The sequence below is a fragment of the Pituophis catenifer genome, unplaced genomic scaffold (genome assembly GCF_029215685.1).
Source record: "Pituophis catenifer annectens isolate HBS135680 unplaced genomic scaffold, rPitCat1.0.hap2 SCAF_18, whole genome shotgun sequence".
NCBI classification, from domain to species: domain Eukaryota; kingdom Metazoa; phylum Chordata; class Lepidosauria; order Squamata; family Colubridae; genus Pituophis; species Pituophis catenifer.
Window position 1 is genome coordinate 2,447,813 of NW_027256898.1, and position 15,865 is coordinate 2,463,677.

The 15,865-nt window shown below is 43.7% G+C and overlaps 1 protein-coding gene across 1 annotated transcript in view; it reads right to left on the bottom strand.

Annotated features, from left to right (window-relative positions):
* PLCH2 (phospholipase C eta 2) overlaps positions 1 to 15,865 on the bottom strand; it is a 178,879-nt gene that overhangs the window by 31,198 nt on the left and 131,816 nt on the right. Inside the window, exons 7-14 of the mRNA XM_070955968.1 lie at positions 15,495 to 15,698; positions 14,826 to 14,946; positions 14,063 to 14,234; positions 11,448 to 11,555; positions 5,700 to 5,858; positions 1,821 to 1,913; positions 1,437 to 1,537; positions 496 to 593 (exon numbers count right to left, since the gene is read on the bottom strand). Of these exons, the coding sequence (XP_070812069.1) occupies positions 496 to 593; positions 1,437 to 1,537; positions 1,821 to 1,913; positions 5,700 to 5,858; positions 11,448 to 11,555; positions 14,063 to 14,234; positions 14,826 to 14,946; positions 15,495 to 15,698 (1,056 nt within the window). The remainder of the gene's footprint in view (positions 1 to 495; positions 594 to 1,436; positions 1,538 to 1,820; positions 1,914 to 5,699; positions 5,859 to 11,447; positions 11,556 to 14,062; positions 14,235 to 14,825; positions 14,947 to 15,494; positions 15,699 to 15,865) is intronic.

Genomic DNA, 15,865 nt, shown 5'->3' on the forward strand with positions numbered 1-15,865 from the left:
CGAAAGGGGAGTGGAGTTTGCAGGAGACAATTAGTTCGCCTAATTGGTTCGTGACTCTCAGAGACTCCTTGCCAAGTTTTGAAGATATCGGCCTGGCAGCTCTCCAAGACAGAGAAGATCTGTGACTGTAAATCCTCCCTTGAAAGACTTTGCTGGAGGTGAACGAGAGGAATTCACAGTCACTTAATAAAAAGGGTTTTTTGTCGGGACAAGGAGTCCGGTTCATGCTCTTGGGAAGCCTAAATCGGAACACGAGGATTGCGTTAGCTTTTTTGGCAACTGCAGCACACTCCTGTCTCATAATCCACGGTTAAAATGGCTTCCAAGTTACCTGGGAAATCTTTGTAGGAATTGGGCCATGGAGCAATGATCTTCTGCCTGACTGGCCAACCCAAACAGCTTTGAGTAAAAGCCTGGGTGGGAAACACACAACCCAGCTTCGAAAGAAAGACTGCCAGAACGTTAATTCTTTTTTAAGATGGTAGGCAAACTTACTTTCCGATTCCACGTCGTGGATTCCGACGGATCTAGTGTATTTCACCAGATCCGAGAGAGCGCGGGAGAGTTTCATCGTTTTCTTTTGCCGATTTGTTCTGGTAGGAGAAAAAACAACAAGGAGGTAACTGTTTTGGCCTGTCGGCCGTCGGCCCCTCCAGCACCTGAAGCCGACAAAGAGTTTGGAATTTTGCAGGGAGGAGCAAATGTCAAGGTGAAATATCCACCTGGCTCTTCCTGCTTAACAAACCAAGAATCCATGTCACTGGTTTTGTATTAAACTTACGCGGTTTAAGTTCAAGATTTCACAGAAATTTAGAAATAGGAACAACCAGCGTGGGAAAAAAAAATCCCGACTGAAACCCGGAAGCAACTCGGCACCTAAAAAATGAACTCCGATTTGAATTTGAATTTTTGCAGCCGATGGCTATTTTCCCTCTTTATTAGCATGCATTTGAAGTGCTAATAAAGTTATTCTAAGTTCTAAACAGCAGCGAAGCTGAATCCGTTAGATACAGGCAATCCTCGACTTACAAAAGTTCGCTTAGTGACCCTTCGAAGTTACGACGCCACTGGGAAAAAAGGGGACCGTCCTTCACACTTACGACCGATGGTCATGTGATAAAAATTCAGATGCTTGGCAACTGGCATGTACTTATGACGGTTTGCAGTGTCCCGGGGTCACGTGATCCCCCTTTTGTGACCGAAGTCAAGGAGGGAAACCAGATTCCCTTAACAACTTGCAGGGACTCGCTTAACAACCGTTCAACAAGTAAGGTTGTACAATGGGGCAAGACTCGCTTAACAAATGTCTCCCTCAGCAACAGAGATTTGGGGCTCAACTGCGGTCATTAAGTCAAGGGCGACTTGTATAAAGACGCAAGTCAGTATTTTTTTGGGGGGGGGTAAAGATTCTTTTTTCTGAAACCGTTGAAACTTACTTGCTATAATGGACGGAGGTTCTAGTTAGGTTTCCTTGGCATTCAAAGTCGTCTTCTCCATCTTCCAAACTTGGGGTCCTTTTGAGTTTGCTGGATTTTTTCTGGGTTAGAAAAAAACAAAACTTGTTTTCTCCCATCTATTCTCTTATCTATTTTATTTCGGTATCCTTATTCGTATTTCTTTTCTGACCAATTTATCAATTGTTTCTAATTGATGATTAATGATTGTAACTACGATTATGACCTATGACTTGATGTTTAGATGTACACTGCGATCTTATGCGCCGGAGACAAATTCCTGGTGTGTCCGATCACACTTGGCCAATAAAGAATTTTACCCTAAAAGTTATTCCAGACCCTCCCTCCGAGAAACAAATGAGTAACCTTGCGTTTGGTCAAGCTTCCCATCAAGGATCGGTTGTGACGTTTGCTGAGGATGGCATCTTCACCGGATTCCAGGTTTTCCTCGTGCTTGTTCTGCGGGGACCAAAAAACAGACAGCGATGCACAGGGTGATCAGGGATCGGTCACTAAGTGAATTGTTGTTAAGTCGAGAGCTACTTGTATTTCCACTCTAAAATGCAACTCAAGAAAGCTAATTTTTCCTCTGGTCCCCTTAATCCCTTTGCTTTTCCCAACTAAGGACTAATTTTTAAAGCAGTCACAAGTTTGGTCCAGTCACTTTCCCCCATAATTTTTGGCAGCTGGATTTGTGTGGGTTTCTCTCTCTCTCTCTCTCTCTCTCTCTCTCTCTCTCTCTCTCTCTCTCTCTCTCTCTCTCTCTCATATACATTTTTGGCAGCTGGATTTTTGTGGGTCTCTCTCTCTCTCTCTCCCTCTCCCTCTCTCTCACACACATACACACATTTTAGCAGCTGGATTTTTGTGGCTTTCTCTCTCTCTCCCTTTCCCCCTCCCTTTTAAAGGGATCAATGCATTTTCTGCTCACGGTGCAGCACATTTAAGGCAGGCAGGAGGCCCCCCCCAAAAAATTGGTTTCTTATCCATTTTTTTTAGCTCTGTCACCCTCTCCAACCTTCTTCCAATATGTCAGCAAATCCTCCGCAAAATGTTTTACGTAGGACCGCTTTTCTAGCGGCTCCAGTCCCTGATGAAGGGCTCTTAAAAGAGACAGAGAGAGACAGAGAGAGAGAGAGAGAGAAAGAGAGAGAGAGAGAGAGAGAGAGAGAGAGAGAGAGAGAGAGAGAGAGAGAGAGAGAGAGAGAGAGAGAGAGAAAGGAAAAAGCAGGACTGGTGATCATAATTGTCAACCCTTCGTCTTTCTGAGGGTGTAAGAAATCCCGCAATTATTTCGAAATTAATATACGAAGGAGTTAGAGAAAGGGAGGAGGGGAGCTTCTTCATGAAAACTCAAGAGTTCTGAAAAATGAGATTGCAAAAACGGCATGCAATCCCACCTGTGCGTATCTCGCGTTTCCCCCCCCACCCTCGCTGGTGGCCCCTGACAAGAGCATTGTGCTTCCTCAAAATTTCACTCACCTGCTTTCCTCATTAACGGTGTGCGCTCAGCTATGACAGGCAGAAATCGTTAATAAACCATTTAAGCAAAAAAAGAAAAAAAAAAGGCTAATGAAACCCCAGCCAAGATGGCTGCGGAAAAGGCCACCCCCGCTCTCGCTTCGATTTCAAAAATGCTTGCAAATTTGATTTCTATATAGATCAACCTTCCTGCCGCAACAGGCACGATGATCAGAGGATGAGTGGCGGGGGACCAGGGGAAAGAAAGGAGGAGACCAAATTAAAACCTCATTTCAGGAAAGGTAGAACGAAGAAGGTGGGGGGGGGGGAAAGGAGGAGAATTGTCCTCGGCGGGGCAAAAAGCTGGAAGGAAAGGAGGGAGAAGCAAGATCCTAACAGTTCGCCACGATCCTAACGGTTTGTTCTGGATTAGCTCAAGATCGCGTGAAGTGTTAAGACCACTTTGTAACGCCTTGGTAAGGCCACACTTGGAATCCTGCATCCAGTTTTGGTCACCACGATGTAAAAAAAGATGTGGAGACTCTGGAAAGAGTGCAGAGAAGAGCCACAAAGAGGATTAGGGGACTGGAGGCTAAAACATATGAAGAACAGTTGCAGGAACTGGGTATGTCTAGTCTAATGAAAAGAAGGGGAGACATGATAGCAGTCTTCCAATATCTCAGGGGCTGCCCCAAAGAAGAGGGAGTCAAGCTGTTCTCCAAAGCACCTGAAGGTAGAACAAGAAGCAACGAGTAGAAACTAATCAAGGAGAAAAGCAACTTAGAACTAAGGATAACATTCTTGACAGGGAGAACAATTAATCAGTGGAACAACTTGCCTCCAGAAGTTGTGAATGCTCCATCACTGGAAGTTTTTAAGAAGAAGTTGGATAACCACTGGTGTAGAGTTTCCTGCCTAAGCAGGGGGTTGGACTAGAAGACCTCCAAGGTCCCTTCCAACTCTGTTATTCTGTCTCCGTAATGTTGCTAGGCCTTGTTCCTGAACCTACGGCCCCCGTTCAGCAGTCCTTGCTTAGCCAGCCAGAGGCTGCCATCTGTCTCCTGGACAGTGATATTAATGACTTAGGAGAGGAGGAACGAGTTTGGTTCTCCACGCCTCGTTGTCCCCGCATGTTGGATGGCACACGGACGCACAAGACGAATGGGAAATCTAAGCGGGCGGTAAATATTTATCATGATTACAGGGGAAAAACCCACCCCTCAAAAAATCCCCTCATTAGCTGTTCGTCGCTCAACTTTCCTTGCAGAGGAAAAAGAGGCCACGCTGGTGATCAGTCAGGATTAAGCGTCATTACATACCGAGCTTCGCTGCTCCGAAGAGGTTTATGAGGAATGATGAAAAGGGGAGTGTGTGTGTGTGTGAGAGAGAGAGAAGAAATATAGCTATCAAAAGGCAAATTTGGCAAGGATTCATTGGAAGAAAGGAAACCGCCCATCCCAGGGTCCTTGGGGGGGGGGGGGAAACTTGGTTATCAACTGCAGTGATTCACTTAACAAGGAAGGAAGGAAAGTCATTAAATGGTGCCGACAGAGGTGGCATTCAGCCGGTTCGGGACGGTTCAGATCGGTTCGCCCGAACCGGTAGCAGAAATCAACTGCAGTGATTCACTTAACAAGGAAGGAAGGAAAGTCATTAAATGGTGCCAACAGAGGTGGCATTTAGCCGGTTCAGGATGGTTCCGATTGGTTCGCCCGAACCAGTAGCGGAAATCAACTGCAGTGATTCACTTATCTATGGGACCGCCTACTACCACCAATAGCCTCCCACCGGCCAGTACGCTCTCATAGAGAGGGACTCCTCCGGGTGCCGTCAGCCAAACAATGTCGGCTGGCGACCCCTAGGGGGAGAGCCTTCTCTGTGGGGGCACCTACCGTCTGGAATGAGCTCCCCCCAGAGATACAGAGGATCCCAGATCTGCGCACCTTCCGCCACGCTGTGAAGACTCTTTTATTCCATCAAGCAGGCTTGGCCTAATCTCCTCCCTCTTTTAATATATAAATTTTAAATCTGTTCTTAAATTATTGGGGTGTTTTAATTTGTCTGGGCCAATAATGATTTAATTTGATTTTAACTGGTTTTTTAAATTTTTGTATTTATATATTTTATTGCTTGGCTGTTCACCGCCCTGAGTCCTTCGGGAGTAGAGTGGTATACAAATCAAATAAAACAAACAAAACATAAAACAAACTTAACAAGGAAGGAAGGAAAGTCATTAAATGGTGCCAACAGAGGTGGCATTCAGCCGGTTCAGGACGGTTCAGATTGGTTCGCCCGAACCGGTAGCGGAAATCAACGGCAGTGATTCACTTAACAAGGAAGGAAGGAAAGTCATTAAATGGTGCCAACAGAGGTGGCATTCAGCCGGTTCGGGACGGTCCAGATCGGTTCGCCCGAACCGGTAGCGGAAATCGCAGATGGGCCCACCCATCCGCCCTGCATGGAAGGCGTGCGTGCCAACAAAGCGCATGCACAAAAGGCCGGGATGGGCTCATATTTGCAAACCGGTAGGGAAAGTAAGTGAATACCACCTCTGGGGGGCAAAACCTGCTTAACAAATGTCTCACTTAACAACGGATGTTTTGTGGAGGTCGTAGGTTGAGGTCTACTTGTATTCTATGTATGTTTTACCTAATTTTATCATATTATTATTATTATTATTTTTGCAAAACTATGATGGTATGATTTATTCGTGTTTTATCGGTAAGCTTTTTCGGGATTGGCTCCCTCTGCCCCCATGCCCACCCACCCCCACTACAAAATTACCTTCTTAAGATCTGGCTTGTTCCCCAATTTCCCCGAGGACGACAAGGCGGTGACGGCAAAATTATTTTGGTCTTCGCAGTCCCGGATTTTAGATTCCTTGATCAGAGAGTCTAGTTTTTTCTTGGCGAGGTTTTCCACCCGTTTCCGATTAGAAGAAGCCTGGAAGCCAAAAAAATGTTATAAACTAGCAAAAATGCAGTTTCCCCCCTTGGCTTCTTTCCCAGCTGGTATTCAACACTAGTCCTTGACTTACAACAATTCATTTAGCGACTGCCCGTCGTTACAATGTCACTGGAAAAAGGGACTTGGGACTGGTTTTCCCACTTACGACCATTGGCAGCATCCCCACGATCCCATGATAACAATTCAGATGCTTGGCAGCTGACATGAACTTATGACGGTTGCAGTGTTCTGGGGTCATGAGATTCCCCCTTTGTGACCAAAAGTCAAGAAGGAAGTCAGATTCACTTAACAACACAGGTTTCTGACTTCACAAGTGCAGTGATTCACTTAACAACAGTAGCGAGAAAGGTTGTAAAAGGGGGCGAAACTCACTTCACAGACATCTCACTTAACAGCAGAAACTTCAGGGTTACTCACATAACAACGGTTTTGCTTAGCAACAGAAATTTTGGGGTCTGTTGTGGTTGTAAGTTGAGAACTTAATAATAATAACTTTATTGTCATTGTACGTGTATACACAGTATACCCATACAACGAAATTGCTCCTAGACACATTGCTCCTAGAAGCACGAAGCCGAAAACCCAACACACATAATAATCCCCAACACACTCCCACCCACCACAATTCCCCACCCCTAAACCACCCAAACATCCACACAACAGACCAAGTCATGCTGTCCAACAGCTCACTGATGGTGGCCCTTTAGTTCATTGTTGAGTGCAATTATAGCTCTGGGATTAAAAACTATTCAGAAAACGTGTGGTCCGAGTTTTAATCGTTCTGTATCTTCTGCCAGAAGGCAACAGTCCAAAAAGATTGTGAGCAGGATGGGAAGAGTCTCGGAGAATGTTGTGCAACTTTCTCAAACAGCGAGATTCGAAGATGTCGTCCAGGGCTGGTAGCTGGAGCCCGATGATATTCTGGGCAGTTTTAATGATTTTCTGTAGAGCTACAGAGCTGCTCCCATATCATGCAAGAATGTCGTATGTCAGGACGCTCTCAATGGTGCTGCGATAGTAGGACAGAAGGAGATGCTGAGATAGATTTATCTTCCTGAGCATTCTCAGGAAGTACAGCCTCTTTTGTGTCTTCTTCGCAAGCATGTCAGCATTCATAGTCCATGAGACGTCCTCCGAGATATAAATGCCCAGAAATTTAAAACTACCAACTCTCTCCACCTCCTCGCCATTTATGTACAATGGTAGATGTACATCTCTCTTCCTCCTGAAGTCAATTATAAGTTCTTTAGTTTTTTTGGGTGTTAAGCGTGAGATTATTTTCTTTACATAACAATGTCAGCCTTCCTGTAAGCAGACTTAAGTGAACTAAAGAAGGAAAGCATGAAGCGCGTGAAGCCAAAAGTGAATTTAATCACATCTTCTCTCGACAGACTATTATACGGTCTCATGTTTATATTATACAGGTATTATTATGACCTAGATGCACTTCAAACATGACTTTGGTTTAACCGAGCAGCTAAAAAAATCAATCACAATCACCGTGGTCCTTGAGTGACAAGCCTATGAATATTTGATTAGCCCGTTCCCAGATGTTTTTTTCTCTTCAATTGTTTTTAGATTAGGCACAAGGAAAATGTCAGAAGAAATGAAGGCTGACGGCTTTGTCTCAAGAACAGTGCAGTCAAAGGCCAGAAGATTTAAAAGGGTAAGGGGGTAGCAAAATTAATTTTCCCTCCGCAATTATGGGAGTAATTCAGAATTATTCTTGTTTGTGCAAAAGTTTTTCGGGAGGGAGGGGGGGTGTCCGATAAAGGAGGATCATAGAACTCAATGAAAACCGAGCGTGCAGAAATATGAAGAGTTTTAAGATTTCCAATTTCTCCTCTCGCCTCGGCTGCTCTTCCTTAAGGCTACTCCAGTTTGTCTAAATTCTGTTTTTTTTTTAAATGCAGCACTCGGAACTGGGACAAATCATTCCTAGTCTCTGATTCAAACAATAAAGAAAACCGGGGAAAGTTTTCGAATCCCTCAATTTTGCTGACACTGATATTCAACCCTGTCCTTTCCTGCTGCTTTTGTGACAGATACTTTTGAAAATAGGGACACGCTAAAATGATGCATTATACAATACAGCTTACGATCTGCGTCATATTTCTTGCTCAGTTTTGCATCCTTGGTACTTTCCAAAGAGCCAAACTTCTGGTTCCTTAATTGGCCAAAGCACATGGCAAATAATGCTCTCAAAAAAACAACAACAACATGTGTACTTTTTGTTGGCTTTTGGATGTACCCTTGGCGAATGTGACCGGCCGTTCGCAGCTGGCCATCCAGATGCTGCTTGCGGAGGGGTTTAAAGAAAAAAAAAAAAGAGAGAGAGAGAGACAAAACGAATTACAATCTAACGAAGATGGAGTTGGAGGAAAAAAGCGGAGCCATGATTTTACGGAGTGGAGAGTTGGGTCTCTGACAGAAAGCCACTTTAAAGAGACTAGAAGCATTTGAAAAGTGGATTTACAGGCGGCTGTTACGTATACGTTGGGTTGACAAAAATCAGAAATGGGGAGGTGATAAGCCGCCTGGGAAAGGCAAGGGAAATCATCAAAACCGCTAAAAAAGCGAGCGTTAGAATATTTCGTACCTGTGATGCGACACCCGGGAAAATACAGCATATTTCGCTTAACCTTCCAGGGAAAGATTGAAAGGAAACGAAGTCCAGGCTGAAGAAGAAGGACATCATGGCTTCAAAATCCCCCCCAAAAAAGGGACTTGTTTGGACAGCATTTTTTAGTGCGGCTGTTGATAAAAATAGGATCGGCAAAATGATCGCCAATGTCTGATGATGGATATGGAAGAAGAAGAAGGAGGAGGAGGAAGAGGAGGAAGAAATAGTAGAAGAGGAAGAAGAAGAAGAGGAGGAAAAGGAAGAGGAAGAAGAGGAGGAGGAGGAAGAAATAGTAGAAGAGGAAGAAGAAGAGGAGGAAAAGGAAGAGGAAGAAGAAGAAGAGGAAGAGGAGGAAGAAATAGTAGAAGAGGAAGAAGAAGAGGAGGAAAAGGAAGAGGAAGAAGAAGAAGAGGAGGAGGAGGAAGAGGAAGAAATAGTAGAAGAAGAGGAGGAGGAGGAGGAGGAGGAGGAGGAGGAGGAGGAGGAGGAGGAGAAGAAGAAAGTGAGAAGGCAGGAAGGAAGGAAGGAAAGAAGAAAGACAAGACTACAAAACATGGGAATTAAGAGGTACTTTTTAAGCTTTAGGATATTAGACTGAAGGGGAGAAGGAAATTTCTCTCCCACCGTCGATGCTAAAAGTTGCTGTTCAAACTCAGCTGGAGGTACCCACAAAATACCCGCAGCGGGGAAACTGCCAAGGATTCAATTAGATTTTTTTTACGTTTTGCTACGCCTGAGCTGACACCTAGAAACAAGCAGTGTGTACCCAATAGATAAGCACCGATTTTGGGGTGGGGGGGCAGAGGGGGAGCCATTGAGATGAGATTTTGGGGGCTGTTCCAGCTTTGGAAGGGAGGCGGGAGCTGTCCAAGGTACTGAAACAAGTCAGGCGCTGTTCAGAAAATAAGACGAAATATAATAAGACGGAAACCTAGAGAAGCTGTTACTCTCGTTATCTTCCCCGTGAAAATTAATTCAGTTAACTGTCTCTCCTCCCTTATAATACAAGGGTTCTGGAAGGCTTTGTGGCTCCAAGATTGAACCCGGGTTCAAAACTCCCAAGAAGCTGTCAAAAATCGGATCCTGGTCTATCTCTTCGCCCACGAATGTCATTGGATTTCCTCTTAGCCAAAGAGAATCGGAACAAAACAGTTCAAATGGTTATTGTCAATTTTTTTTTAAAGTAGAAAAGGAGGAGATTATGGTCCCTAATGCTTCCGATTTAATATTTCGAGGCCTAACGTCCCGCCCCTCGTTTCCCGCCAACCGTTACCAGCACAGCCATGGTTTAGTAATAAATTTAAAACTCCTTCTGTTGCATTGAAATATTAATTCATGATTAAACATTGATTTTAGAGGGATAAATTCTGCCTGCAACAGTTGACTTTCACTCTGCTTTTCCATTTCAAAAGGACACAAAGGGCCGGGAAACAAAACAAAACAAAACAAAACAAAACAAAACAAAACAAAACAAAACAAAACAAAACAAAACAAAACAAAACAAAACAAAACAGAGAGAGAGAGAGAAAGAAAAAAGTGGAACATCGGAATAACAAAGGGCTGCTTGCTGAATTAACGATTTCTTCCATCTATGTGGGTCAAGGAAAAATGTAGCCCTAAAATGTTTTTCCTTAACGAAAACATAATGGCCCATCAAGATCAAGGGGGTAATTTCTTTTTCTCAGGATTATATAATTTGAAGTACAAGCACAAGGGAAACCCCTGGGGGAATAAATCAAATTTCCCAGCACATCAACACCATGTAAAGGCGCTAATAAGGGCACACTCCTTGCTGCAAAATCCCTGCATTTTTTATTAACAGCCGTGTTCGACAGCTGTACTCAATATTTAGACTTGTCTTCATTTAGACTGGGATGTTTAATTCCACCTTGTCTTGCTCTGCTCTTTGAGGAAGTTTCTCAGGGGTAGGCAAAGCACCTGAATGAGTTCTCTTGTGGCCAAGACGCCAATGGACCAACACATCACAGCCTTCTAATGGCACCGGCACAAAGGCCAGTCGGAAGGAAAGAAGGAGGGGAAAGGAGATAGGTTTGAGTTGTGCCTTTAAAATGTACACAGGTAAGCCCTCGGCGTACGACCACAATTGAGCCCAAAATTTCTGTTGCTAAGTGAGACGTTGGTTGAGTGAGTTTTGCTCCGTTTTACGACCTTTCTTGCCACTGGCAGGTGAATTGCTGTAACTGTTAAGATAGTAACAAAGTTGTGAATGGAATGGAATGGAGAATAGAATAGAATAGAATAGAATAGAATAGAATAGAATAGAATAGAATAGAATAGAATAGAATAGAATAGAATAGAATAGAATAGAATAGTATAAGAATGAATAGAATAAAATAGAATAAGGAATAAATAGAATAGAATAGAATAGAATAGAAATGAGAATAGAATAGAATAGAATGGAATAGAATAGAATAGAATAGAATAGAATAGAATGTAGAATAAAATAGAATAAGAATGAATAGAATAGAATAGAATAGAATAGAATAGAATAGAATAGAATAGAATAGGATGGGAAGGGAAGGGACAGGTCAGAACAGAACATAATAGAATAAAACTTTTTGTCAAAACTTCATTATTTGGCTACCCCATTGACTTTGCTAGTAAGAAGGCCGCAAAAAGCAGATCACACTGAGACCGTCATAAATATGAATCAGTTGCCAAGCGTCTGAATTTTTTTTTTAAAAAAGTTTTTTTTAACCTTTATTGTTAAAAGTCCTTTTTTTCAGTGCCAGAAAATTCAGAGAACAGATGTTTTAAACAAATATCTCGATAGAAACTGGAACATTCTTATGCTTCTAACAAAAGATTGACCCAAAGCGTTTCTCCATCCTTCTCCTTCACCAGATCAACACTGATGCAGTTGGGTTTGGCCAACAAGACTCAACTCTACGTGCTAAGCCAGTCTGCCTTTCAATACTTACGTCCCCGTTCATTAGCTTGCAGTCATCGTCCATCTCATCGGCACTGTCCTCATCGGACACTTCGCCCTCTTCGGCGTCTTCACTGATGTTGGCTGGAAGCTTTTTCCCCTAGGATGCAAAAAACAGGTCATTAGGAGAGGAATAAATACCCAAGGCGTTCCCGTCGCTGTGCCAAAATCAAAGGAAGAATATGGAAGGGAGCTTGGAGGTCTCCTAGTCCGACTCCCTGCTCAGGCAGGAAACCCTGCACCACTTCAGACAAATGCTTATCCAATCTCTTCTTAAAAACTTCCAGCGTTGGAGCATTCACAACTTCTGGTGGCAAGTTGTTCCACTGGTTAATTGTTCTCATTGTCAGGAAATTTCTCCTTAGTTCTTAAGTTGCTTCTCTCCTTGATTATTTTCCACCCGTTGCTTCTTGTCCTACCCTCAGGTGCTTTGGAGAACAGCTTGACTCCCTCTTCTTTGGGGCGGCCCCTGAGATATTGGAAGACTGCTATCATGTCTCCCCTAGTTCTTCTTTTCTTTAGACTAGACATACCCAGTTCTTCATATGTTTTAGCCTCCAGTCCCTTAATCCTCTTTGTGGCTCTTCTCTGCACTCTTTCTACAGTCTCCACATCTTTTTTACATCGTGGCGACAAAAACTGGATGCAGGATTCCAAGTGTGGCCTTACCAAGACCTTATAAAGTGGTATTAACACTTGACGTGATCTTGATTCTATCCCTCTGTTGATGCAGCCCAGAACTGTGTTGGCTTTTTTAAGTAAAGATTAAATATTAAATAAAGATTAAATATAAAGATAGTTTAAGAGGTACACTAAAACTCAAAGGCAATATATATATATATATATATATATATATATATATATATATATATATATATATAGTTAAAGGAAGAAAAAGGAATGTAATTGTTATTTATATGTATATATGACTATTATTGATGCTGGAGCGCTGTAAAGACTGTAAATGTGATATAAAATGATGAAATGTGTTCAATAAAAATAATTTAAAAAAAGAAAAGAAAGAAACTAATTCCAAAGTGGCATCGGAAAACTGCTTTCATGGGATTGCCAAGGAAACGACAGAGGGGTGTCTGAGAAAGTCACTAAAAGAGTTTTTTTCCCCTTCATCTGCTCTTGAGGTCTGCACCAACCTGGCTTCGAATCTTGACCAAGCTGTTTTCTTTCTAGCTAAACCTCCCTCCATCTCGCCACAAAGAATCGGAGAGCTTCCAGCGGGGCAACGAGAGAGAGAGAGATTTATCGATCGATAATTCTCGCCACAAAAATCCCAGAAGGGGATTTAAGATTGATTGGTCGGCGCAAAAAAAAAAAAAAAAAAAAGCTGGACTCTCCGATAGGAAAGCTGAATTCGAAGCGTGGGTCAAAGCTGAGTGGAAGTGGATTGCTTTCGAGAGTCTCTCGACAAAGCTAGCCTTGATGTGCACCACTCCAAAAATCCAATCACTGAGAACTGGGCAGCTGCTACCGATTTTTCTAAAAAACTCTTTGCAGCGTTTAAAGCACAGAACCGAGAGTGGGAAAGTGGGGGAAAGAAAGAGAGGGCTTAACTAAAATAATAAAGGTAAAAGTAAAGATTCCCCTGGCACATACGTGCTAGTCGTTCCCGGCTCTAGGGGGCGGTGCTCATCTCCGTTTCAAAGCCGAAGAGCCAGCACTGTCCGAAGATGTCTCCGTGGTCATGTGGCCGGCATGACTCAACGCCAAAGGAGTACGGAACGCTGTTACCTTCCCACCAAAGGTGGTCCCTATTTTTCTACTTGCATTTTTTTTTACGTGCTTTCAAACTGCTAGGTTGGCAGAAGCTGGGATAAGTCACGGGAGCTCACTCCGTTACACGGTACTAGGGATTCGAACCGCCGAACTGCCGACCTTTCGATCGACAAGTTTAGCGTCTTAGCCACTGAGCCACCGCGTCCCTAACTAAAATAAAAATGTATTTATTTTGTTTAATCGTAGGTTTGGAAAGGAACCGAGGGGCAAAGGAATTAAAATTTAATTACAACCCCGTTTAGTTACTTTAACCTCCTGGAGCATGTCTGATTCAGTGACACAAGCAGCGGAATTTAAATGTCTGATTGACGGTTGCCAGTTGGTAAATCGAGACTATCGGGAGTCCCCAAAACGTGGCAGCGTGGATGGCACAAAAGGCCACTGAATCTTCCAATAAAGCCTTGGGGGCACATCTAACTGAACCAGTGGCGAAGTTTCACTTCCAAAGGGTGACTGCATCTAATTAATAATTTAAAAAAAATTAAATTAAATTGAATTAGACCTGACAGAAGCATAACTGTGGAAGAGAATTCTGTTTTTGCCTTCACTTTGGGTTCCCTGGTGACAAGGCAAGTTGCATTTCACCTATGAATGCCTCTCAGTGGTTCACACGCAGTTCAGAATAGTCCCTCCTAATTTTTTTTTTTTTAAACAGCATGTGTGCTCTGTGATGTGTGGCCCAGGGTGACGTGGTACGTGTCCGTTGGCATTTTTCGACAAAAAACAACTTGTGCTATTTAAGTGGACCTTAAATGGGATTAGAGAGCCAGAGATGCCAGCGAAATCTGACCTGTGCCTAATTTTATCTTCGATTACCTTAACCAAGATTTTCCCCTTGAGGCTCTCCGGGGAAGGCAGCTCGTTGGGATCCTTGTTGTTGACTGTTGACAAATCCAGCTTGTCCCCCAAAATTTCAACCAGGTACTGGGCCATTTTTTTCTGCTGGGCAACACTACAGTGGTTTTCGATGGACAAAATGACGGGATATCTGAGTGGGGTGAGAAAAGACATGGACATGGACAAGAAAAATTAAGACACAAAGTCTGCATTGCTATTAATCTTCTCATCGTTCCTATCACCCATCTCCTCCCACTTATGACTGCATGACTGTAACCTTGTTGCTGGTATCCTTACGATTTATATTGACTGTTTCCTAATATGATGCAATTGCTTATTTCTTCCCTATGACTATCATTAAGTGTTGTACCTTATGATTCTTGACGAACGTATCTTTTCTTTTTATGTACACTGAGAGCGTATGCACCAAGAGAAATTCCATGTGTATCCAGATTTTCAACTGGGCTCTCTGGTTTTTCTCTGAAGACGTTTCGCTTCTCATGCGAGAAGCTTCTTCAGAACTGAAGTTTCACGTCTTCGGAGAAAAGCAAGACGGAGCGGAAGAAGCTTCTTGGATGAGAAGCGAAACGTCTTCGGAGAAAAGTCCAGTTGCCTCTTGAAAAAGCACCTTTATTTCCAACTCTGTCCCCCTTTGCCGCCCTTTGAAATGAAGATGCAAATAGCAAAGTAAAGGAATGAACGTCATTTGAGCATCTAGTCCTCAAGATGGCAAAGCACCTACTCGCTTTTGATGAAGGCGTATTTGTTGATGGTCTCGATCACATCTTTGAAGAGGATCTTGGAGGTCAGGGTGTAGCCGTGGTGGACAATAGGTTCGCCGTCTGGACCGTCCCAGCAGTCAACTGGAAAAGGGAAAATTAGACGCTGGGGATGATAGACCGGTGTCGTGTGTTTTGGTATGTATTTTGCTGTCTGGAACCCCAAATCACGCAGGAAAGAACATCTTCGGGGGTTTAAGATGCCAGCTTTCAAAACTGCCAATGGGAAAAAGGCTTCCAGAGGCCGAAGGACCAGGGGTGAAATGCCGCACCGGTTCGGGTAAACTGGTAGCAGCGGTGGCGGGTGGTTCGGAGTACCGGTAGCGGCGGTAGCGCAAGCTCCGCCCACCCGCCATTACTTCCTGGTTTTAACCAGGAAGTAACCTGTTTTTTACCTTCTGCACATGTGCAGAGGATCCAAAATTGCACATGACACGCACGGCGCGTGCACTTCCGAAATGGTAGGGAAGGTAAGTAAATTTCACCCCTGCGGAGGAATAATTGGGAGAATATGGTTGGCATGGACCGAGGACGGTTTGAAAAGAATGGGACGGAAAATAAAGGCTGTTTGTTTAACACAAAGGAGCCGAACAGGGGAAGGAATTGGAAGGCAGGTCCCTCTTGAATCTCACCTTCCACACATCGGCATCCGGATTGCAGAACCCAAGCGTACATGTCCACTCTGGACTGGGACATCAGCTGGTCTCCCATGAGGTAGGTGTTATGGGACGAGGCGATGAAATAGTGGCTCAGAGGGCGAGTCATGTCTTGGTTGACGTGGTAATGTTTGGGGTTGAAAATGTCCCCGGCGGGGCTGCGCATATACGTGGTGAACCCTGTAAGGAGAAAGAAAAACCAGAAGGAATGTCTTTATTCCAGGATGAACTTGGTGGGGGGACCCTCTTTACCCCCATGTCGGTATGGCTAAGAATTCCCAGAGAACGTGGCCTTGTCAATCCCAGCAGACATGTAATTAAAAAACGGGCACCTTCTATCATATGTG